This window comes from Struthio camelus, chromosome 2, assembly GCF_040807025.1.
Source record: "Struthio camelus isolate bStrCam1 chromosome 2, bStrCam1.hap1, whole genome shotgun sequence".
Classification (NCBI taxonomy): Eukaryota; Metazoa; Chordata; class Aves; order Struthioniformes; family Struthionidae; genus Struthio; species Struthio camelus.
In genome coordinates, this window is record NC_090943.1 from 19,082,275 (window position 1) to 19,107,565 (window position 25,291).

The window sequence follows — 25,291 nt, forward strand, 5'->3', positions numbered from 1 at the left end:
CCTGAAACCACCTTTTTGCATTGCCCTCACACTCTTTGCTCCCACCCTCCCCTTTACACCTGCTAAAATGCACGTTTCCTCAGCACAGAGCCCAGACCCTCACCTTGCCAGCACTGTGCAAGCCATGGGGCTGAGCGCGCTGAGCACCCGCAGGGTGCCTGCTCCTCTGCACTGGCTTGCGCTGCAGCCCGGGCAAAGCCAGGGCAAAGTCAGGGAGGCCAGCTCTGCACAGCTCTTCCTCTCTCCGTCTGTGGGCCTGAATAACAAATATCCCTTCTTCGAGGTACCGTGTGATGTACAATGATCACTTTCGCTAGGGTTTATTTTCAAGAGTTGCTCTCTGCAAGCTGTTGTGCTCAGTAACATCACCACTGTGTGACTGTCTGAGTGCAGCCACTGAAGCAGCCCAGGGAACCAACAAGGCCATACGTTATACGCCCAGCGTCTTATGTAATCAGTTCCTGTGAAGTTTCTTTGATTTTAATTCTTTCATGGATGAATTAAATGCAACTGTTTGCTCAGCAACTACAGTAGCTAAAATTACCTACTCTTAACCATGTACTGAAAACTCTCTTTGGGCAATATTTGCAGGTTGCTGTGATTTACTTACTTTAAGTAGTGGACCTGTGCTTTGCCTAGTGGCAACTTTTCTTAATGTCTTTGCCAGTTTTATTTGTTGACTTAATCTATCTGATTTTGCGCTCTTTTATTGACTGACTTTTCATTGCCTAGTAGTGTGTCCTTCTTTTCAGCATTTTCATGATTTCTTCATGATTCCGAGCTCTTTAAAAAGCTTTTGAAATAGCCATATTCGTGAAAAAAACACCCTTCCTTCCTAGAAGGGAGTTCTAGCCCGCAACCCAGAGCTTTTAATACAGTTTCCTTGTGATCAGGGGTATATGGTGCACCAGTCGCACATACATTAAATGAAAGAGTGCATGTTATCAGGTATTACATAATCTAGGCAAAAAAAGAAACAGGCATTGATTAACTTGTGTGAAAATGAAGGTCTTAGTTCAGCCTGAAAGATCCAGGCTTTCAACAAGACACATGTTTTCATGATTTGTCTGGGGCAGAAAGCAAAATGTGCATCCATGAGCACATTTTTCAAAGAAATGTTAGGGTCCTTTCCCAGTAATTGAATCTTTGTGTCACTGTTATATGGAACATATCTGACTAATTGTATTTATGGGTGTACTCACATAAGGTGAGGTATACATTTTCATTGTTTGGATAAATATTATATCAATCACTTCAGGTGCTGATTGGAAAAATTAATATTTTTCCGAGTACTGTGCCAGAGTCATGATTATCTTATTACTGAATATGCATCCTGCTAATGGGATGCTTCCTCTGAAAATGAGATTAAGAGCTCAGAGACTGAGAGCACAAAATCTTTAAAAAATACACCTCGTGCTTAACTCCGTGTGAGATTAATTGCAGAGACTAAACAAGGTTGTCATTAAAAGCCCTCTGTTAAATTTAGATACAGACTTTTTTTCAATGAGTAATTTATCTAACTACAATTAAGACTCTGAGCAGAACATTTTTTTCCAGGAGGAAATGGCTCTTTTCGTTCAAACAGTCACAGGTTCCATGGTAGCTAATGAGAAAAAAAATACCCTTTTAAAATAATTGAGATGCGTAACCAAGAACTGCAAGGTCCTGATTATGCTTCACAGTCACTGTATTTGGTAGTACAGAACAGCATTTGGGAGATTGTCACTGATCCCAGGGCAAAGCCTACTGTTTCTTTTTTCCCAGTCCATTCTGTTGCTTGTGGATAACTTTTACTTCTCTTATAGCTAGGGTTGCTTGTTTCTGGACATCAACATATCTCTGACCACATGTGTCACCTATATGGTTTTTCCAGTCAGTTCTTTTGGTCATATATCCTACGTATCTATCAAAGACAAATGAAAGGGTAATCAGTGCTCTGCCATTACTAGATTACCCTGCATTGTAAACTACTTCTGCCAGGATAGCCAAATCCTAAATGCCCTGGCTGCAGCTGACGCTTGCACCTTCAGAACACTTTTTCAAGATCAGGTATCTTACTCTGCTTTTGTTGGATGGCAATGGTCTTGTTTTTATTCAAATATTCTCGCCTGGACCTGTCCTTACCATTTACAACTGAGTTACAACTGAGTCACTATTGATGCAGTTACTACTATACAATCTGGAGGCATATAAGAGATTCCAGTACATACTTAACACACCTTCCCTGTCTGTGTGCCTCAGTGTACGCACCAGTCCCTGGAGCCGGGGCTACAAGCTCTGCAGTCATCCTATTCTGCATTACACTGCCAAGTTCTGGCTGCCTTTCTTCTCTCTTCCCCACCAGCCTTATAGTTTCACAAAACCATCTCCATTTCTGTTTTCCTCGACATAATGCAACACTGGCTTATGAAATAGGGGGGTGAACATCTTTGTTTTGAACGTCTTTGAAACAAAGCTGTTTAGCTTTGTTTTGAAGCTAAATAGATTACCCATGGATATATTTATTCTTTTAGAAGTTGTGCACCTGCTAACAGCTAAGTGTTCAACATCTTAAAGTAATACTATGATGACTTAGGTTATGTGATAAAATGCTCATCTGCACACAAGGCGCACAGAGGCACAGTGGGGAGGGACCCCCAGATACCTACTCAGAGGAATGGGTGTCCAGGCTCCTCCTAGGGCTGCCCCAGGAGAGCATCCGCCCAGATGTGAAACCCGTCACTAGTCAAGGGGAACAGCTCTCTGGATGGAGGGAGGCACTGCCTAAGGATATGGCACACATTATGGGATGCAGGGAAAGAGCGTTTGAGAATTGCACAAGACTGCTTTTCTTGTTGACTGGCAGACCTGGTCTGGCACAGGTTAGCCTTTTGGAATTGATTTTATGAACCACGCTTGTAGACAGGCCTGATTTGTCGGAAGCCGAAAAAATAGTTATTAAGACTTTATAGCGTATCCATAACTTGTGATTTCTCAGTGACACTTGGCCCTGCAGTGCTTGCTTCCAACAGAAGTTGTATTATGAGACTGAAAGATGACTGCAGAGACATCTTTAATAAATATATATACTTAGTAAAGGTAGTACATATTTCATAGATGTATATGTATACAGAGATATAGGAAACAGTAAGTTCTAAGCAGTGTGATACTTCACATTGGTGATAACATATGCACTCATCGAATCAACTGGGCCAGAACTTGATACTGGCTGGCATGTGTCTTCTCCAGCAGTGCAGGAGGATGCTAGTAGCCTATTTTCTCTATCTCTCTCTCCTTCTCTTTTACAGTAGAGATTTTTATAGTCCAAGAGTCTTGGAATATATAATTGATTACAGTCTTGGAGGCTTCATTTTTCATACCACTCAGGTGTAAAGTTTGCTGTTTGGAGGTGCGATGCAATTATCACTGGCACAAACATTATTTCAGATTCTCAAGATGACACATAACAACGTGGTAAAGCTGCATACAACAAGTTGGGCAATATAGTGCAGTGGTAAAATAGTCATCTGAAGCAATGGGAGCTTCTGCTTCCTTCTGTTGCAACATTATACTAGTATGTACATTTATAGCAACTGCTGTTCACTCTGGTTACTTTTCTTTTCCACATGTTCTAGGTGGTCAACATGATTCTTGTGATCAATGACTGTGCTTGAATTAATAGCAACAGGCCTTGGCATCATACTTTCTCAGATGAGTCCCTCCAGCCACCAGCCCATCGAAGGCTGATGTCCTGAAGTGTCCTCCAGTCTCCATATCACAGTTACAAATACATCTTTAATTTAGACCTTCTGTATGAAGCTGCAGCGTTACATTATTGCTTTGAACTGGCCATCAGTGCAGTATGCTTCTTGTGCTTTTGTGCAGGGAACAGCACAAGCAGCAAGTACATGGGTAATTGTGTGTCTCTCTGCTTTGTGACTTGCTTGGCTCTTGGTCAGGTTCTGCCATATCAGAACCAGTATGGTTTTAAATTCTTTCCTGGGTCTTTTCATATGTATACATATTCAGTGACTTGCTCCCCGCTTTATTACTGTGCTTCGCTCCGTAAAGTCTTGGACAAGGTCGTGGGGATCTCTAGCCATACAGAACCATAAACTCAGAATAATTTATGTTGGAAGAGACATGAATGATGTGGCACATGAAGGACAAGAAGGTGGCTGGGAACAAGCAGCATGGATTTTGAAAGGGCAATTCATGCCTGACCAACCTGACCACCTTTTACAATGGTAAGTCTGGCTCTGTGGATGAGGGCAGAGCAGAGAATGTTCTTTACTTTAATTTCAGCAAGGCTTTCAACACAGCGTACCAAAATAACCTTGTAGTCAAATCGGTGAGCTATGGGTTGGATAAGCGGACTATAAGCTGGGTGGAGAATTGGCTGAACCACCAGGCCCAAAGAGCAGTGATCAGCAGTACAAAATGCAGCTGGCAGCCAGTTACTACCAGTGTCACTCAGGGATTGATATCAGGCCAATACAATTTAAATTCATTAGTAACAACCTAGACAATAAGACGTAGTACACACTCGGCAAGTTCATGGAGGACCTCAAACTGAGTGGGAACAGTTGGCACAAATAAGGGCAGGGCTGCTCTTCAGAGGGAGAAATGGGTTAATAGAAATCTCATGAATTTCAACAAAGACAAATGCAAGGCCTTGCACCTGGGTTGGAATAGTCCCATGCAGCAGTACAGGCTGGGGACTGGCTGGCCTTTGCAGAAAAGGGCCTGGGATTCCTGGTGGACGGTAAGTTGAATATGAGACAGCAGTATGTCCTGTGGAAATGAAGGCCAACTGCATACTGGGCTATATAAACAAGACTGTCGCCAGCAGGTCCGTGGAAATGATCACTCCCCTCTATTAAGCACATATGAGATTGCATTGGCAGTGCTGTGTCCAGGTCTGGGCTCTGCAATACAAGACAGACATTAACATACTGGAGTGAGTCCAGTAAAGGGCCACCACAGTGGTTGTGGGCTGAAACATGTGACATACCAGGAACAGTCGAAGGAGCAGGGCTTGTTCAGTCTGCAGTGAAAACTAAGGGGAATTCTTTCTGCTGTCTACGACGACCTGCTGGGAGGAAGTAGAGAAAGAAGATGGAGCCAGACCCTTCTCAGATGCACAGTGATAAGACAAAAGGCAGAGACCCAGCTGCCTCAAGAGAAATTATGATTAGATACATGGAAAAATTTGTCCACAATGAGAGTGGTCAATCACTGGGAAAGACGGCTCAGGCTGTGGAATCTCCATCCTTGGCATTATTCAAAACTCAGTAGGACCAGGCCCTGAACAACCCAACCTAAGTTAGCCCTGCAAACTGAGCAGTGGGCTGAACTAGATGACTGCCAGACATCCTTTCCGACCCAAATTGTTCTGTGAATCTCTATGACCTTTGCAGGTCATTTAGTTCAACTCCCTACTCAAAGCAAAGACAGAAGGTCAAATACAACCCTCCCAGACTTTGGTACTCATTTAACAAATAAGGTAATATCTACTTTCAGTCACGACTCTTAACCACATACATCTATCACTGCACTTTGGTGGCCCCGATGAATCATCCTAATGAATGAATCAGCTAAACAACTTCTGAGAAATGGGGAGTGGGTTTCAAAGAAAAGCCACTTGTTAAATATAGAGAGGAGTTTTAGCAGCATCAGCCCCCCACACTGGAGGGGATGAATCTCTTGTAGTGTCTAATGGCAAAAGGGGAAGTCACTCACCAAAGAGGAGGAGAAAAGGCATACCTGATGGTCCTAGGAGCACCAGGCATCCCTTCAGCTCAAATCTGCTAGTCTTTCAAAACCTTTCCAGGAGCCAAAGGCTGGGACTGTCACTGTCAGCCACGGAGGAACCACCAGCAGGCAGCTATCTGCCAAGCCACTCTGAGGGTCCCGGCAGGTGGTGGGCTAAGCGCAAGCCTACAGTGTACGCTGGCAGCAAGGAAGGCTAACACTACTCTAGGAGGCATCAACAAGAGTGTAGCCGGTAGATCCAAGGAAGTGATTTTTCCCCCTTTGCTTGGCATTCATTACACCACATCTGGAACACTAAATCCATATTTGCCCCTCTCTTCCTCCCTGTATAAGAAAGATATTGATAAACCTGAGTAAGTCCAGCAGAAGACCACCAAGATGGTTGGGTGCTGGAGTACCAGAACTGCAAGAAGAGGCTAGGGGAACAGGGCTTGTTCAGCCTGGAGGAGAGATGGCTTCAAGGGGTCCTAATAGCAGCCTTCTAATACATGAGAGGATGTTACCAAGAAAGGAGACCCAGGCTCTTTACAGAGGTGTGTGGTGGGAGAACGAAAAACAAGGGTCTTATATTGCAACAAGGAGGTTCCAACTGAATATAAGGGGGAAATTCCTTTCACTATGAGGTTAATTACGTACTGGAATAAGTTGCTCAGAGAGGCTGTGGAATCTTCATCCTTGGAGGTTTTCAGGACCTGACTGGACAAAGCCATCAGCCAACTGGTCTGAATTTGATGCTGATTCTGCTTTGAGCAAGAGGATGGACTTGATGAACTTCTGAGGTCTCTTCCAATCTGAACTATTATCTGATTCTATGAATAAAGCCTATCTCTCCCCATCCATTTGATCCTGGTATGTTTTCCCTATGACTGAAGTCTGTGCTCTATAATAAAGCAAGTAAGTCTTGCCTTGTTTCATTAACTGGTACCCTTTCCTCCCAGCAAAGTTCTGTGCCATTCCTGTATTAGTGTAGGACTGGACAGTCCTTGCACTAGAGAATACAGCCAGAGTTGCAACAGACATCTAGGGGTGAATGGTGCAATTAGGTATAAAATGGAGTAACACTACAAGAGCCCTGCTCGCATTTTAGTAGACTACAGACAGTTTCCTTCAGTGTCTTTGGAAGAAAGTCTGTATTTTCTCTAGAGTAAAATAAGGGTGGTTGTTAAAATCAGGAAAAATTAAACTCGGAGAGTGGAGGAGGGACAAAAAATTAAAATAAGACAAAGGTTTTAGGTTTTATTTTTTAAAATTCTCGTTTATTTGGTCTTTAGTAAAAGAAGGGTAATTAAACAATACAAAGTTGTTTTACTGTTTGCTTTTCTACTGATTAATTTTTAATATTTTTGCAGACATAAGGAAAAATTAAGTTAATTTTTGAGAAGTAATCTCTTAAATTCACAACATAGAAAAGTCTTTCAAAAGATGTCTATATTTATATTCATAAGATAGTCAAAAATTATAATATATTAAGAATATAACAGTAAAAAATTGTTATAATACTATGCTGCTTTACACATACATTGGTCATGTAGAACTGCAATCACATCATTTTCATCAACACTTTAAAATGGTAAAACAAATACAATGAACATTTAACGTACAAAAATGCAAAATTAGAGTGTATAGGTATTAGCCTTCCTATTTTGAGTTTAAAAATACTGAAAAATGAAAGTAAAAAAATAATGAAAGTAACATGTCAAACAATTCACTGAAAGTAACAAACTTAGTGCAATAGCAGAAGAACCTGGTTTGGGCTTTTCTGGAGTAACACAGAAGAGCACATTTAGCATCACCAGATGTTCTACCCAGACCTTGCAATGAGATATTCTGAGATACCAGAAAAGGTCCACTTAAGAGTTACATAATTCCTGAATGAGGAAGACTCCTATAGCCAGCTCCCATGTTCTGCACTTTCAATTGCATAATTTTCTTTCTCAGATATTCCATTTGCATTGGCTGTTTCTTCTAAAACTACTACTAAACTTGACAGAGTTGTGTGAGGATCAAGCAGTTTCAAAAGAGGTATGTCCACCTTTCTTTCATGAAAGATACGGTTCTGAATTGTCATAGCTAACATAGAGTCTATGCCCAATGACGAAAGTGTTGTATTCATGGTTAGTTCGTTTGGGTTCCATCTAGTGAAGTCACTCACCAGTGAGGTGATATACGTTTCAGGTTTGATTAAATCAGCATCCTGGACTTGAGTTTCCTCAGATACTTCAAGTTTGGTACTGAATTCTTCTGACATAAGTGATAAGAAGCGACTTTTGAGTGGCATAATCCGAGAAAGAACATGATGAAGTAAAGTTTGAAAATTTAATTTGATGACAGCTTGCTGTGGGTTATTCATAAGTAAGCTCTTTCTGAGATACTCATGAAATTCATGCACTTGCAGAATATCTATGCCCTTGGATCCCAGAATGTTCTGAATCTTGTTTTGATTGAGCAGTATGCCTAGGTTCAAAGCACCCCAGTTAATGGATTGGCCTGAAAGCCCACAGTTTCTCCTGTAGTGGCAGAAGACATCCAGGAAAGAGTTTGCAGCTGCATAGTTCGCTTGTGTGGAATTTCCCAGAAAGGAAGTGACAGAGGAGTAGCACACAAAGTAGTCAAGCTCCTGACCCCTGGTAGCCCAATGAAGATTTATGACCCCTGCTACTTTGGGGCTTAGCACTTTCTGAAAGTCAGCCAATTTCAGAACTTCAAGAGGGCCATCATGTAAAGCCACAGCACTTTGAAATACACCTTTGATTGGACTCCCTAAAAAGATTTGCACAATATACTGGAAAGCTTTCTCAACCTCCTTGGCTGAAGTAACATCACACTGCACAAATGCTACTCTGCTCCCTTCATACTGCTGCTGCAAAGTCTTGAGCTCTTCTTGCTTCTCATTGCTTGGAATTTTCCTGGAGAGGATTGCAATACACCCACCTCCACTCTGGGCTATGAACTTCACAGTTTCAAAGCCAAGTCCAGTGAGCCCCCCTACTACTACGTAAACAGCATTCTGTTTAAAAATTTTCTTCCGGGGTTCATACAAGGGTATTTCTGAAACCATGGTGTTGTCCCTCCTCTGCCTTCTCAGTACAGCAAGTGGGACAGATTTGCAGGCAAAATAGGACATCTCAGAGTTCATCCTTTCAAAGTTCTCAGTTTGCTGAAAAACAGAACCTGATAGACTTTTAAACCGTTTCATATCCATTGAACTGATCCATGCATGCACAGTCTTTTGCAATTCCTTTAGAGATGCTTTCTGGAAAATGCTGCTAAGTGTAAGGATATGAAAGCAGATATTTTCATGATCAATTCCAATGACATTTTGGACACATTCAGACTGTTGATTGCCACGTACTATCACCACATCTTTAAGAAAGTACATGTGAGCCAGATCTTCCTGAGATAGTTCATGTACTGGAGGAAGAACAACAAGGGCATTGCATAAGTTTATATATTGGAACTTATCGGGAGTGGGCCTTGCAAGTACCGTTCTCCAACCCATCTCTTCTGCTGCCACAGAAAGAACGTGGCACAAAACTGATGATGGCTCTGTAGAAATAATACCTAAAGTTCTTCCGTGTTTCCTCTTGGGTAACCTCCGATTTAATATTTCCCATGCAATGATAAAGTATGACATGCAAGGGACATTTTGAAACCATGGAAATTTCTTTACATTGAAACAGACTGTCCATGGAATCCGAATTTTGGATGATGCAGCAGCTGGATAACAGGAAACCACATGGTCTCCCACTTTAACTTTCTTCACATCAGTACCTGTAGCTGTTACTGTGCCACTGTAATCAAGGGCTAGAAGTCCATATTTGTCTACTGCTTGTGAATTCCAGTACAGTGCATTGCCAAAGTTACGGCTAGAAACACTAATGGGAGAATAATCTTCTGAGTGGAGACATATTTTATCCACTTGAATTTCAACACACTGTTTTTCAAGCGCAGTAAAAGCTCTGGTGGATAATTCAGCAGATAAGTCTTTTGCTGTGTATGGATCAGCCGTGTACAAAGTGAATGTTTCTGATTTCTGGAGAGATCTTATGGGTTGGCTAGAATCTGCATCTATAAAAGGTGTGCGTCCGATTTCAGACATGTAAATTCTTCCCTGGCTGATCCAAAGTTCTGGATAGTCCATACCTTTGTATTTAACAAGAACTTCTGCTAATGCTGAGATGTCCAGGGAACTGGAAGAGCTGAGGTCAATCATCTGAAATGTGACTTCCGGAACTTCAATGACACAAGTTCTGGTCATGCCACACAAAGCAAACCCATTGTTAATGTGGTCTACATTTCTTCCTGTTGTTTTGTATGTGATCAGTCTGACTGAACAGCGGGATGTTTTCCCTCTTAATGCCACGATAACTTGGCGATAGGCCTCACAACACTTTGCCAACTGGTCCACCACTTTGCTTGGGAACTCTTCATTTAACTTTTGAATTCCCCAGAGGAATAGAATTTCATCATAATCCTCAACCTCTCTTTTCATTTTATTCTCTGTGTGGACTTCTAGGAGGGTTTCCCAGTCTTCGTACATAACATACCTGGATTCATGATGCAAATATTTTCTGAGCTGCTCAGCTATACCAAATTTGTCAGCAAACACTAGGACTCTGGGCATTGCCCCCAGGTGTCCAACTGTCGGTGAAGGAGAGACTTCTTTCCACTTGTTCTCAAACATGAACTCATTTTCTCTGGAAGATGCTTGCTTCACGAAAGTGATGGCAACACGCTTGAGTTCAGCCAAAATGGAGCCACGTTTGTCCATAAAACATCCACAGACCTCTAAACAGTTCCCAGTGGATTTACTTGTTCTCATATAGATCATCATTTCTTCCTCCAGTGGTCGGAGCACCACCAGGCTGCCTATCCCTGATGGAAAGCCTGCTCTGGACTGGAAGGTCTGTGAGGTCATGACAGTTGTCATCTGCAGAAAACAGTCTAGCAGCACTGGATGGATATAGTAGTTGTACATCTCTCCAACAGTTTGCCTGTTCACCTTTATGCTTGTTATGGCTTCCTTTAGTTCCTGGCAATAGTGCACGTCACTGAGCTGTCTGAATATGGAGCCATACTGAAAGCCAACCTGAGACAGCATTTCATAAACCTCCGCTGTGCTAACCACTGACCTGCACCTTTGATAGATGTCTTGGAAGGAGATGGTGCTTTCTTCCACTACAGGTTCAGGCACCTTTATAACTTGGCCCACAGCAAAATGTGCATTGAAGGGAGAAAGTATTTCAAAGGTTGTCATTGCTTTTTGTGGGCTCAGCTTGATATGCAAGACTTGGGAACTCTCGCTAAGAACACACGGTGCGGAAAAAGTGATACTCATCTGGCAAGTGCCCAGAGGAACTTTAGGCCTTGAGCTGTTCATCACAGAGGCCAGACCGAGCTCCACATAAAAAGCACCAGGGACTAAAGCCAGACCGTTGTTCTTGTGCTCATATAAGTAGGGTGTTGTGTCTTGAGATACCAGGCAGCCAAACTGCATGTTGTCACTGTTCATACTATAAATCAAAGGATGGCTGGAGCTGACTCCTCTTTGGTTTGCTTGTTGATGAATGTCCAGACAGGCCATCAGTTTTTTGCGATCAAATTGATACCGTGGAATGGCCACTGGAACACTTTGATACCCATTGTAAAAGTGTTGCCAGTTGGGATTATATCCCAGTTCAAACAAATTTCCTAACAGGGTAAGGAGTGTCTGATATTCTGCACCAGTTTGCAAAGATGAGAACACCTTTGTGCCCTTTCCTAGAGTTTCTGTTATGTTTCTTTGCAATGCCTGGTGAGGACCTATTTCCACAAACACCACATTTTCCTTGTCTTTAGCTGCTGTTTCTATGGCTTGAGTGAAAGCAACAGGCTCACGAGTATGCCGGGCCCAGAATTTGCCCTGACTGAAGTCATCTTCTGAAGCAGCCATCCCAGTTAGTGTTGAAATTATTTCAATTTCCCCCTTCTGTTTTTCTAAATGCTGCACATTCTCTTCCAATTCCTTGAGGATCTCATCCATGCTGGGGCTGTGGTATGCAGCTGGGACATTTAAAACACGAAGAAAGATGTTTCTGCTGCTGAAAGCTTGAGCTAAATCTTTGTGGACAGCATCCACAGAGTCTGAATCTCCAGATAAGGTGCAGGAAACAGGGCTGTTGAAAGCAGCAATGCACACCTTTCCCGAGTACCGATGCAGATGTTCAGCAATCTCTTTAACTGGGATGTTTCCGACCACCAACATTCTGCCCCTGACAACTTTTGCTTGCAGCCTGCTCCGGTGATAAATCACTTTGACTGCATCTGCCAGGGAAAGGTACCCTGCAAAGTGGGCAGCAGCAACTTCCCCCACTGAGTGGCCAACAACAGTGGCCGGTTTAATGCCCCAGTAATTCAGAAGAGAAGCTAAGGCAACCTGCAGGGTAAAAAGCAAGGGCTGGGTGAGCTCTGGACTGGAGAAGTCCTTTGAGCTGCAGTCTTTGGCTGGCAGGAGACTGATGGGAGCATGTCTCTGAAAGAGCGCTTCTATTTCTTTACACTTCTCTCTGAACACTGGCTCTGAACTCAGCAGTGCCTCACAGAACTCCTTCAGTGTTACACCGTTGCCACAGAACACAAACACGAGCTCTGGTGCCACCTTCCACAGGGCATGTTCAGCACTCACTGCCGACATAATCTCTTGCTGCAAGTGCTGGAGAGAGTTTGTGACAAATGCTTTTCGGTACTGGTAGTTGGCGTTGCTTCTTCTGCAGGCAGATGTATAGGCCAGACTTGGGAGAGTCACAGCGTTGCTTGTACTCAGCTGCTCAGCTGTATCTGCCATTGTCATCTGAAGGGACTTACTTGATGCTGCAGCCAGCAGAACTAATTCAATGGGCCTCTTAAAGGCAGGAAGAGGCTCTGATTGCTTAACCTGCCTGACAACAACATGGGCATTGGTTCCCCCAAACCCAAAGCAGTTGACGCCAGCTACTCTTCCATACCCACTCAGCTCTTCCCAGGGCTCTACAGCTGTGGGAATTGCAAGGTTTAATTTCTCTTCATCAATGCTACTCATGTCCTTTGAGTAGTGCAAAGATGGAACAATCTTTCCATGATGCATCATCAGAAGCACTTTGATTAACCCTGCTGCCCCAGCAGCTGATTCAGCGTGGCCAATATTTCCTTTCACTGAACCAATTTTCAGAATGGAAACTTGTGAAGACCTGTTTTTACAAACGGTACTACTTAGGCTTTCAGCTTCCGTAGGATCTCCAGCAGCAGTTCCTGTACCGTGTGCTTCAATGTACTGCACAACTGATGGATCAACATGAGCTTGATAAATGCTGCGTAGCAACTTCTCTTGCTCTGTTTGAGATGGTCTTGTGATCGGAGTTATGGACCTACCATTCTGACTCACTGCACTGATACTTATAACACCCCAGATTTTGTTGTAGTCTTCCTTTGCCTGTTTCATAAAAAGAAAGCAATGTCTTTAATAAACCTGTGCTTTTGCTATATAAGAAAAAATAAAACTAAGAATAGACAGAGTATAATACTAACTTTTAAATGCATGATCCTCAGGCTAGGGAAGTGCATAAATGCTTTATTAATATTAGGCTTGAATTAGAAGAGTTAGAAGAGTTTTATTTTGGAGGAATTTACTAGAACGGGAGATACAAAACCTAGATAAATAAGCAATCTTATTTTCAGCTACTTCACAAACAAGCTTACCTTTTTCAGTGGTTTCAGGAAAACAACACCACAGCCTTCTCCCCTTCCGTAGCCATCTGCCCTTTTGGAGAAGGGTTTGCTTATTCCCTCTGGAGAGATCATTTTTGCTTTACTGAGAGATACAAACACGCGGGGATCTATTATGCAGTTCACTCCACCACAGATGGCTGCCTCACAATCTCCTGCAGTAAAATAGAAACATACTCATATCGAGATGTCCATGACATGACAGGCAGAAATAATTTAATTATATGTAGCAATTGAAAAGGCAGATATTTCAGAGAGATTGTATTAATGATATTGAAAATTATTTGACATATTGATATTTTCAAGATTGGAACTAGTTACTGAAATGGGTCTTTGAAAGAGCACCCGACACAGGTCTCTAGAACTACATCAGTATGTGGTTGAGGGAGTAACATTATTCCTTATAATGAAAGGTTTCTTTCTCCTATAGATACGGTGGGTATTTCTGAGACATTGGAACTTATCAGTTCCCTATTGGTGAAGCTAAGGGTAAAAAAGCTGTATTTAAATCACTTCAGTAATGCTACAGTTTAGGTATAGGTATTGCTAGCCGTGATATGAATCAAACCCTAGAAAAACACTGAAATCTTAATATCCCAGCTATCTCTCACAGTATCAATCCTAATGTCTTTGTCTAGCATCCCTTGAGTCCCATTACCTGCTTTAATTGCTCGCAAGGCGTAGTGCAAAGCAAAAAGAAACGATGAACATGCAGTGTCAATAGCCAGTGATGGTCCAGTCAGATTAAATGTGTATGAGACCCGGTTAGCAGCTATGCTCATTGCTGTTCCAGTACCATCATAATGATTTATTTCACTCACTGCTCTGCTTGTTATGATTTCATAATCTCGATTCATAAGACCTGTAAAAATATCAAACATGTCACCTTAACCTGAGAGAACAAAAGGGACATACAACTCTAAACCTGATTGCGTGCTTTGTTTTTCTGTTTTAATACTAAGCTACATATCATCAGTGGTGATGAAACTATGGTGAAACTTTGTTTCTCCTCAAGTCAAAGGTGAAACTGCCAACAATTTCTACCGGGCCTAACTTACACAAACGTTCCTGACACTTGAAATTTGTCCCCGGACAGTAAACAACAGGCCTTATCTGCTGGCTTAGCTAGTTGTGTGATTTGCAATTAAGCTGTGCATAGACTATTCAGACAGCTGTATCTCTATTTAAAAGTAAGTTGATTTTGTTTAGCTAAGGGAATATATATTAAGAAGTTACAATGAGGATAGCTGAGACATAAATGCACAGGACATGAGCTCAGATTCCTCAGACGTTCCCAGTTGAAAGTCACAGTCTAGGCTACATCAAATTCTTTTTCTTATCTTCGCTTTGCTTGCTGTGATCCAGTGAGCAAGACAGAAATAGAAAAGAATAATTGGGCCTGTCAGAGGAGTTGTCTCCTCTCCATGAGAACATATGTGCTTGAAACATAGTAGATCCCCGATTCCACAGCTATGTGTGGAAAACACAGTACATCCATTCAGAGAGCAAGGAATAACCTCTGTGTTAAGAGGAGCCTGTCTCAGACTAAAAGGTAATCTAAGCAGTTTGCCATTATCGTTATCTCCATCAGACTGTCGCAGTAAGCTCCACTTAAAGCAGACAAATACTGTACTAGCAAAAATGTGCTGTTATTCTAGTTACTTAACAAAATAAGCAGTTGGACAAGTGCACTCAGGTAGTACATTAGTATCTACCTGAGGATTTCTGCTGGCTTAAAAAGGACTTAAAAGCCCATGCTAACCGAGCCAATACTATTATACTGGGAAATATCTAAGTGTAAGTCTGGCTTGAGAGTATTATGTCTGGACAGGGTTCGGTAGACAGTTTAATTGTTTTGTGCTTCAGCTTCAGTGCCTGGAGACACTAGAAGGCGCAACTAAGAGTGGACGGGTTAATAGCATAATGAACTTCTAGAATAACCTAGTAATCTTTACCTAAAATAACCAACACTGTCATAACACAGCAGCCTTAGGCTCTCCAATGCTAGATACATGTGACGTTTAAGAAGGATCGTGTTCTTCGTGAGGTTAAAATGGACATTTTGCACCATGAAATTCTTATCTTACCAATAAAAACGCCTGTTTTGGTGCCACTGATGGCTTCTACAGGGACTCCTGCATCCTCCAGTGCTTTGTATGTGCATTCTACCAGCAACTTTTGTTGTGGATCCATGCGCTCAGCTTCCAGATTGTTAATTCCAAAGAGGTAGTTGTCAAATGCATTGAATCTAAAATATACAAACCAGAAAATATTTCAACATATACACAATATGCACTTCTAGATTTAATGCGCATGCTTTTTGCAATTTCATGACAAGCAAAGCAGTAACTGGTATTTAAGCCGCAGTTTCCATTTCTGAAGTTCAGAAGCAAAGGTTTATAGGCAAAGGATGTTCTATTTTCCCCCCAAGGTATGTATTTTTACTAGCTGTTTGGCATTGCAGAGTTATGAGCCCAGTCCTAGAAATTTTTATTCACATGATTAGCCCATTAATTTCAACAAGACTTGTCACATTATGAAAATTTGCACAATTAGACTCCCTCTACTGTAATGTGGTTTTATTCCACAGGTTTTAAACAAATATTGTCTTCTAAATAATTTCAAGGCAATACTGACCGATGCCTTTGCAATGTAACATTCAATACTTAGGGGATCAGCTCCGATGCTTCCAAGAGAATAATACATTTAAAATATTTTGGGTGTGTGTGTTGGTTTACCTTTAAAAAAAATCTCTAAAATAGGCCTACGCTTAGAAATGATCAAGCCCAGACTTAATCTTGTATCCCATCATGTATCATGTATGGCCTTGTGTCATTTCTTGGCTTTAGTGGGAAACTAGACATCTAACATGGGATTAATTAGTAATTCCAGGTTCTACGATTCAAACCTGTAAAGGGTTATTCTTATGAGGCAATAAGATTACTCCTGTACATGTTAACTTTTCACTTGAATAAAGGCTTACGATATGATGATTTAAAATAAATGTGGATTTAGGGTTAGGATTGACACTTATGTTGATTTTACTACTCTTTTGTAGTGTTTATTTGCTACTCTTAGCGTTAGTAATAGCTCCTGTACAGCTATAAGCATATCTCTGAGCTAATTTGACATGACGTATCAGGACGCAGGTGAAGGGATACATAGTTTGCTTCTCCACAATTTCCCTTTACACTAGTATCTTTATCCAATGTTTATAAATACATAATCCCCCATTATAATAAGGAAATCCTCAAATAAAGAGCGAGAACAGGGAAAAGTTAGTTTATTTTTAATAAATGACAGTAAGATCCCAGAGAAAAGCAGGATTACTAGTGTATTATCACTAGTTCAGGCTTACAGGCAAGCATAGCACCCAAAAAAAGCATAAGATCCCCTTCTTGACCATGTAGCAAACACAGACTTTCTTACTTTGCCTCTAAACTGTCATAGCCTCATTTGAATCACAGCTATTCATCCCCACAAGCACAGGATTAGGTCCTGCGATCCAGCAAAGCAGGCCATCCTCCAGGCTGAACCTGGAGGAGGCTTATCAGGCAGTTCTTACAGCTCCGTACTCTGCCACCTTCTTCTGCTGTCCATAATTGGACAGTATGAATTGTTTGGCAGGCTGTAGCCCACCTTAGATCTGTCATATATCCCTATACATACCACATGCACCTATGTGCAGTCCAAATGCAGACATCCCCATCATGTGGCAGGTTAACATCTCAACACATGATGAGTATGTAAGTATTTACATACTGGATTATGCAACCACAGATCAGAAATATTCCTAGTCATGTACATATGTGCCTAACACGGCTGGCAACTGAATGTGCTCATAGATGTCATGTAACAGGAATTCCTTCAATCTGATGCATGTTCAGTCCTGTGAGATAAAAGAAATTCTTTTACAAGGTCCAATTACAAGGTCTCCAGTTGGCTCGGTCTCTGTGCAAGGCTGGACACATTACTGTAAAAACAAAACAAAAAAAAAATCTATGGCACAGCACTGTACACACTTACTCATTGAGAAGAGCAGCTCGTGTTGTACATATTTTTCCTGGTTTGTTATCATCTGGATCGTACCACTCTTTGGTATTAAACCTCTCTGGGGGTATTTCTACTACGCAGTTTTTGCCTTCCTCCAGGACTTTCCAAAAGTTGTCAGTTCCTTCACCTGTTGTATCAATATTTTAATGATTAAATTATGCCCCCCCACACACATATTCAGAAATGCACATTCATTTATAAGGAACTTTCACATATAAATCTAGCTTGCTAAAGTAGAATCACTAGAGATAAAGAAATGATAATTCTTCAGTGAGGGGGAAATGGAAATGAATGATTGCTCCTTTCACTGCATACTCAAAAACAAAAGGAACCCCACAAAATTCTGAACCTTTGTAAACTCTTGAGAAGTTTTAAGATGATTTTCCAAACAAATAAAATAGCTCTAGCAAGTTGACCATCAACAGCATTCACATTTGTAGTCCCAAAAAAATGAACAAGCTTAGGCACCCCCCTTATCACCATTCCAAAGGCTGACTACAGCAAAGGGCATACTCTACCATCCTCATTTCCGTATCATGTTACTGCATCTCCTGTAAACGTGCAATACTTCCTCAGTGACGACACAGGTATGATCAGGTCTGTCTCTATCTGTGCAGCATCATTCCTCAGGAAGCTTCTCTGGCAGCAAAGGGGCATCTCTGGACATTAACTCTTTGAAGGGAGACTGAGCTTATAAATACCACGAAAATGCCAGAGACGTCATCCTTTGTCCCTAACACAGTTCAGCACTAGAAAGGGATCTCAACTGAAATATAAAAGTATGTGGATATTCAACAATGACAAAGCCCAACTTACTCCTGGATTGTAAGAAAGCCTGTCCTTACAGGCTGAGATCCAGAACTCCAGCTGCAGGCACCGAGGGTATGTCTATACTAGTAAGTAACACAGGCCTGGGCCCACTCCTTGGCCCTGAGGCAAAACAGGGCATCCACACAGTAGCCCACATTTCTCCTCCCCCCAGCTTCCACCTCCCCCAAAATACATTGTGGTCTTCTCCACAGTCACTCTGGGAACAGTCCCTTGCAGGTACTAACTAACCTGTGGTGTGCCCTGGCACTGCCTAGGAGAGCTCAAACAGACTTGAGCCAAAGCTGGACTGAGGGATGTGCTAACAGTCAGTAACAGTGGTTGCAGGAGAGCATTCCCACCTAAGACCTTGCCACGTTAATCCATCATCATAGGCGTAGCCACGGACACTAGCTAGACATCGGTAGTTAACAGCTCCTATCACTCAACAATACCAGTGACTCTTTTAAGGCCAGTTAAGAAACGCAGTTCTGAGGATGCACAGTGACGGATGAGAACACATGGGTTCATGTGTGTCACTATATGAATAGATAATTAAGAAGAATGTAGGTGAAGAGATTCCCTGTTAATGTGATGATTGGACCAACAGAGTTTGCACCAAATTAGCATTTAATGCTGGGGTAAGAGATTGCTACTACATATTTTATAGCACTTTACTAGATTTCAGAATCATTAATTTGTATTCATAATTAATATATGGCCTACATAGTTACTGGTGTATATATATAAACCTATTGAATCTGGGACAAAGTGAAGGCAGGAGCCGAAACGTGGCGAGGCAAGGAAGAAAACAAGGAAGTAAGAGACTAGCACGGTGGCCTTTAGAGCTGAACACTGACTTGCAGGGACAGAACTGTATTCTATTCCCTGGATCATTTCTGGATTTTTTTTTTAACCAGTGTGTATCTAATGCACAGTGTATTGAAGGTTTGAGAGCAGGAGCCAGAACCTAGCACTCTCTCCACCTATTTAAACACCTCCATCTAGCTAACCTTAGAAGATATTGTCTACTGTCACTATTTATAGGGCCTAATTGTAATTAAGATCATAAATATGAGACTTGTGCAACAGGGACTGTTTTCTTTTATTACAATAGCCAGCATCAATTCTTTTTTAAAATCATTGCCTTGAATAAAAGGCAGTATTTAGGTGCATGTTTACAAAAGGCACAATCTGACCTGAGTCATTCTAGAGAGAGAGCTATATTTACCTAGTTCTGTTCTCTTCTAGGACCTTTTGAGGGGACTACTGTAAGAAAGCAGGAAGCTTTCTATTAGTAAAGCCACCCTTTTTATCTTAGGGGTAGAGCTCGTGGTATTGATAGGCCTGCTGCGTGTTCGGTCTCTATGGATGCATGGTCCTGCAGCTGTGCATGATCAGCTGGCCAGTGCACATGCAGCAAGTTCAAGTCATCCCAGAGACATCTAGTTCATTTGTGTGAGTTTCATGTGTGCAGTTCAATACCCTGTGCACAGCCAGCATAATAGAGCTGCAAGTCAGCTGACAAATTTAAACCAACTAGTTTCCACCTTAGGGTGACCTTTTTAGAAATATTCTAGAAGTAGGAAAGCAACGACGTCTAGAATAGCAAGGGAGAAAGTCGTCGTTTTACTCCATATCAAAATGAATGAGTAACTGTATTTTTCAGTATTCACTTAGTATTCTGCTTTACATTCACCAAATCTTACCTCCAGGAAAGTTGCATCCTATTCCCACAATAGCAATTTCATCTCCAGTCTCCATCTCCATTTTAATGCTTTTCCTGAGCTGCACAATGCAGCCAGCTGAAAACAATTATGCATTTATCATTTCAAAAATATTAGTTTAAAAAGTGAACTTCCCACAAACACACATACTTGCACAAAGTTTGATTAATCTGGAATGATCTATTGGTTGTAATGAGAAATGACACTCCCCAAAGGTAAGCAGAGCTGCAAGCTATTTTTCTCCTTGTCTCTACTTTTAGAGGAAAATCCCCAACTAATCCCTTAAACTCTCTTTTTCACGTGGACTACCTTTTTACTGTTTTACCTCTGCTACTGCTGTCATCAGCTGATCTGCTCTTGAGCCTTTCCCTTAGATTGGTCCCGCTTCACTGTTTGGGTGCAATAGTGAACTGTGCATGGATCACAAAGGCACACTTTCAACTCTGTCATCTCTATTCTATCCATAAAACAGAGCTCCCAAACAGATTCCACAAATTACCAGCTAAACAGGCAGCCGACAATCAAGCACTAGAAGGAACAAAAGTTATTTCTTCCACACCCTGGAAAAGTGAAAGAAAAAACTTGTTTAGGACTCTGCTTTGCTGGATCCCAAAGCTACACAGCTTTTTTCTAAATCAGCTTTCTTTATAGTCAGAGGTTAACCCCTATCGACCTCAATCGAAGCCACCAACAGTTTCAAGGTGTCTGTCCTCCTAACAACACGCAGCCTCCAAATAGCACCAGGATAACCATATGAATAACTCACCTTTCAGCTCATCTGCAGTTTCAAAGGGGAAAACGTTTAAGTTTTGAAGCAACCCAAAATAAAATAGTGTGAAACTTTTCAGAACATGAAACAGCAAAGAAAAATTTATTTTGGATCAAGCGAAATATCTCAGCATAGATTCAGAGATTTTAAAGCTTGTTTTTTTTAATTCTGTAAAGGGAAATTGTGAGACAGAAATCAGTTCAATTCAATTAATGGGAACTCACTAAGAGGCCCACCTCAGAGCCCTTCAGTCCTTCTGGGCTTACATCAGCCCACAAGGGGAAGAGACTCATGTTGAAAGGGATTCTTTGGGATGCTTGGCAATGATGGCAGATTCTCATCTAAGTGACACCACCATAGGTCCCAAAGAGCCTTCTTGAGTTACTCATTGACCACAGTGAAGTAACTCCGCACTGAGCCTGGAATTGCAGAGATGAGGCTGTTTTACAGCCCCAGAGATCTAGGGGGTTATGAGTTCTAGGAGGTTACTTCTGAAATATGAAATGAAAAAAACACTGTACCAATTCATATTCTGAAAAATGTACTTCACAGCTCCATTAACTAATACAGATAAAATTAATAGGCCACCTGGCACAAATAAGGAGACCAGAATCTGGCTTTCTAGGAGTAAATTCTGTTTTCACCAACAATAATAATAAATAATGCTGTAATTTTTTTTATTTCTTTCAAAATTGTCTCCAATTTGGAGACTGAAAATCCATTTGAAGGAGTCAGAAAGAAAAATTATCATAAAAACCTGTAAATGTGTTTGTGTCCTGGGATTTTTTTCTCTCAAAACGGCCTCAGATTTTAATTTCTATGTCTACTAATTTCTACTTAAATTTCTATATAATTTCTGTTTCAGAAATTATTTGTTATTTAATTTCTACTTTCATTTCCATTTAAGTTCTATTTGTAGTCTATTGGTTTCCATGTTATTTCTGTTCCAGATTTTAATTTCATTGCTAACCTAATGTTGTAAAGGCCAACACAGATACTCTACCACAAAGGTTCTTTTAAACATTGTTCTTAAGTTATCTCTTAACAAGCATGTAACAGAAAAATAAGAGTGTTCCAAATTTAACATCAAATATGTCTACAGCATTTACAGAATTATCAAGTGAGATAAGTAACCCTTACCTTAGATCATCCTCAGTAGGATGTACAAATATGCTGAGTCTTTGGAAGTCCCTTTATATAGTGTTCTGTGAGGTTTCTTATTCAAATACTCATGCTAAAACAGGGTGAAAATGGTAACGCCTTTTAAAGAAGAAAAAGCAAATGAGTCATTTGATTTGTCAGTGGCCCTGACTAAAGTTCAAAACTACTTCCCTGAAGTGGTAAATTCTTGATGAAATCAAGTTTTACATCAGCACAAGAGTAAAATCCCTGCCTTATCTAACTTCTTACAGCCAGGCAAAAAATAAATTGGAGATATTATGCTTGCTGTGAAATAGCCCATAAGAATCTTATGATCTTAAGAATCCAATTTAAAAGACACTTTTTTTTTTTTTAAGTTGACAAGTCAAATTGGCTTGTTTTCTATATCAAGGAATATAAAGTAAAATTTTAAGGCCCGTGTATTTGCTGTACGCACCATTTGTGACATCTAGGCACCAAATACGTATAAACTTAAACTTTGTTTCAGGTTTGGTTATAGAGCCTCAGTTCTTTACATTTCAATAGTGTCTGTTTAAATATGCAAGTACAACAGCCTTGTAAAAGACAAATAGTCTGAGAATATTTATGAGTCCACCATGAAAATAAAAGAAATATTGTCCGTCCTTTCTTTAAACTGCAATCCTAAAAGGAAAATAAACATTAGAATATTCAGAAGTAAACTCTGAAGGGAGAGACTCCACTCCTCTCTGCTACATGCCTTTTTAACACATCCTCATCTTTTTTTATCCCAACTGCAAAAATTCAACTTTTGTTACTTCTTACTTTGTAATGTAAATACAATGTTGGATGTAGCTAGGAGAGTTCATATATTGTTAACGTTGGCCCTGGTATGTAATGCTGACCCAACTATTACTAAAAAGAGAGGGAAAAGAAAAAAACACTGTCCTGCAAAGAAACAACTTATACCGCCACTGAATAGCTTTGAAACTTGCTCTGGAAAGCTCTAATTCTGCTCTCCATTTCATAGCTCAGTCAATCACTTTTCTGAATTTTCAAGTTATCATGATTTATTTATTGATTTCTTTAATTAAACTAAAATGTAATTAAAGACCTACACTGCTTCCACTATGTCATTACTAGGCTGATACACAAGCTACCTAATCTAAAGCTTACTTGAGTATTCCTGTATATTGCAGGTATGCAAAGAGCAATCATGGCAATGGTAGTAGCATTAACATCCCCTGACAGAGCAGTAAGCGTATTTATCAGGTTAACTGGTAATACACTTTGGAATTTCCATTACCACAATTACCATTTGAAAGCAACAAACACTAAGCCATATTTCCAGGGTTAGGTACTGGGAGGAATATCAAAATGAATCCTACACTACCATGGCCATTCATTTCAAGGCATGTTTAACCCATCTGTACGCTAGTGACCTGAACACCATATGAACAGTATGAACACTAGTGCAATAGCAACTAAGTGCTGTTAACGTCATGATTCAAAGCATAATACTGATTTACACCGCTATCAGTGTGCTGCATGGGTGTTGATAACTTGCACTAGTCTCATCACGGTTGGAGTATACTTATAAACACAACTAAAGCAATAATTGCTCAAGCCTTCTGAGCAATGCCAGTAACAGAAATATAAGCTAAGTAAGAAACATAAGCATAAATAGCAACAAAGGATTGAGTCTGTTATTACTGACAGAGGATGCCTATTTACAACTGAATCATCAGAAATTGGAAATGATTTGGGAATTTATCAAGTTTATGATATATTTTATCTGAAAGTTCAAAATGGCAACAACAAAGTTACGTCATATTGGAGGTACTAAATTTACCTTATCGTCTCCCACGTCCTCACAGTGCCCACCTCTGAATAGCTCTTCTAACCAAATCTATGTCTGACAAATGCAAAGGGACAAATAAACTATGCAAGTCTTTTCCCAGTAGGTTTACAAACCAAGCTGGGAAACCATCCCGCCAAGACTCATACAGAGGAGTATAGTTATTCACTTGCCTAGTCATGATGATTTTCAGTCATCATCTTCCTGTCTTGCAGTGGAAAAACATGCACGAGTGAAGTGCCTGTGAGGCTAGGTTCATTTCAGACACAAAGCAAGAATGGGTGGGGGGGATCTCACAAAACTGTAAGAACAAGCAAAAAAGTCTTTTTTTTTTTTAAGTTCTAAGTAGACATTAGGACAGCAATACTTGTGGACTCCTTGCTTCTATCAGGACACAACAAGGATTCACTGTACAAATCACTGGAACTTGTTGCTCAGCTGAAGCAATGCTCTGACCAGCAAGGAGCTGGTGACATAAATATCTCATTCTGTGTTATCATAAAAATCTAGTAAGAAAAGGCACTGATAAAAGCCAAACAGTTCTTGGATAAATTATTTTTTGAAATGAATCACATCTCAAAAATTAATTTATTATATACTGATCATTAAAAGATACTTTGAAAGCTGTATCAGTGAATGGGGGGGGGGGGGCAGTATTTACCTCTCTTATGCTATATCTACAAAGTTTTCCAGGACTTCATTATTTTTCCTGCTGTTGTTCTTGTTATAGCGAAGGCAATGATCCAAGGCATGCAGCAGGGACCTGCTATACCACGAGCTATACTAATCTGTAATGAGAAGAAGGTCCTCACCACAAACAGTAATCTGCATGGCACCCCTCGTTCTTCCTTCTATTAGCGTCCAGTGCTGTGCTCTAATGGGGCTAGTCAGGAGCAGAAGAAAGAGGAAGAGCAGCTCCTAGCCTCTAAATTATCTGGTGTGGATCTGGGGTGGATCTTGTTGTTCTTTTTAATATGTTCTTTTTAATAAAAGCAAGCCTTCTACATGATAGCAAGTGGTGCAAAGCTCTCTGCCTGAATTTGCTGGGAGCTTGAAACAAGACGGTCTCTAGAACCTAGGCTCTTAGATGCAATCTGCCCCTTTCCTTCTAACTGTGAGGACTCAGGTGCCACTGCTGATAGTTTAAGTGTGAACAAAAGCAACTATTTTCCTTATGGTCAGCAGGTAGAAGAGAAGATAAAAGATGATAGTGCGAAGACATTTGCCAGCATCACCTTAAAATTTGGATATTGAGAACAGGCAGGGTCACAAGAAGATTCATACTCATTTTTTCGAGGTGAAGGCTGACCTAAAAAAATTGAGAGATTGTCCTAGATGTTATCCCATCAACTTTGGGATTTTTCAGCTTTTGCATTGTAGAGAACAAAAACCTTCAGTGGATTGGGGATGCAATATTTTTCCTTCTGAGGCCTGCTGGACATAATGTGCAGAATGTGGCGAGTC

At 40.8% G+C, this 25,291-nt stretch overlaps 1 protein-coding gene across 6 annotated transcripts; it reads right to left on the reverse strand.

Moving 5' to 3' along the window:
* Positions 1-6,999: 6,999 nt before the first annotated feature.
* LOC104147234 (mycolipanoate synthase) lies at positions 7,000-24,124 on the reverse strand. Of its 6 annotated transcripts, none has more exons than XM_068934507.1 (9): positions 23,822-23,957; positions 21,991-22,110; positions 20,581-20,641; positions 20,064-20,159; positions 17,521-17,674; positions 15,582-15,742; positions 14,153-14,356; positions 13,468-13,649; positions 7,000-13,201 (listed from the first exon to the last, which is right to left on the reverse strand). In XM_068934507.1, the coding sequence occupies exons 4-9, from the start codon at positions 20,122-20,124 to the stop codon at positions 7,640-7,642; spliced, it is 6,324 nt and encodes a 2,107-aa protein (XP_068790608.1). In that variant the 5' UTR covers positions 20,125-20,159; positions 20,581-20,641; positions 21,991-22,110; positions 23,822-23,957; the 3' UTR covers positions 7,000-7,639. The 6 variants fall into 6 exon arrangements, with proteins under 6 accessions (XP_068790608.1, XP_068790609.1, XP_068790607.1 ...); XM_068934508.1 differs by having other exon boundaries at positions 20,407-20,641; XM_068934506.1 differs by lacking the exons at positions 20,581-20,641; positions 23,822-23,957 and adding an exon at positions 24,001-24,124.
* Positions 24,125-25,291: the final 1,167 nt, after the last annotated feature.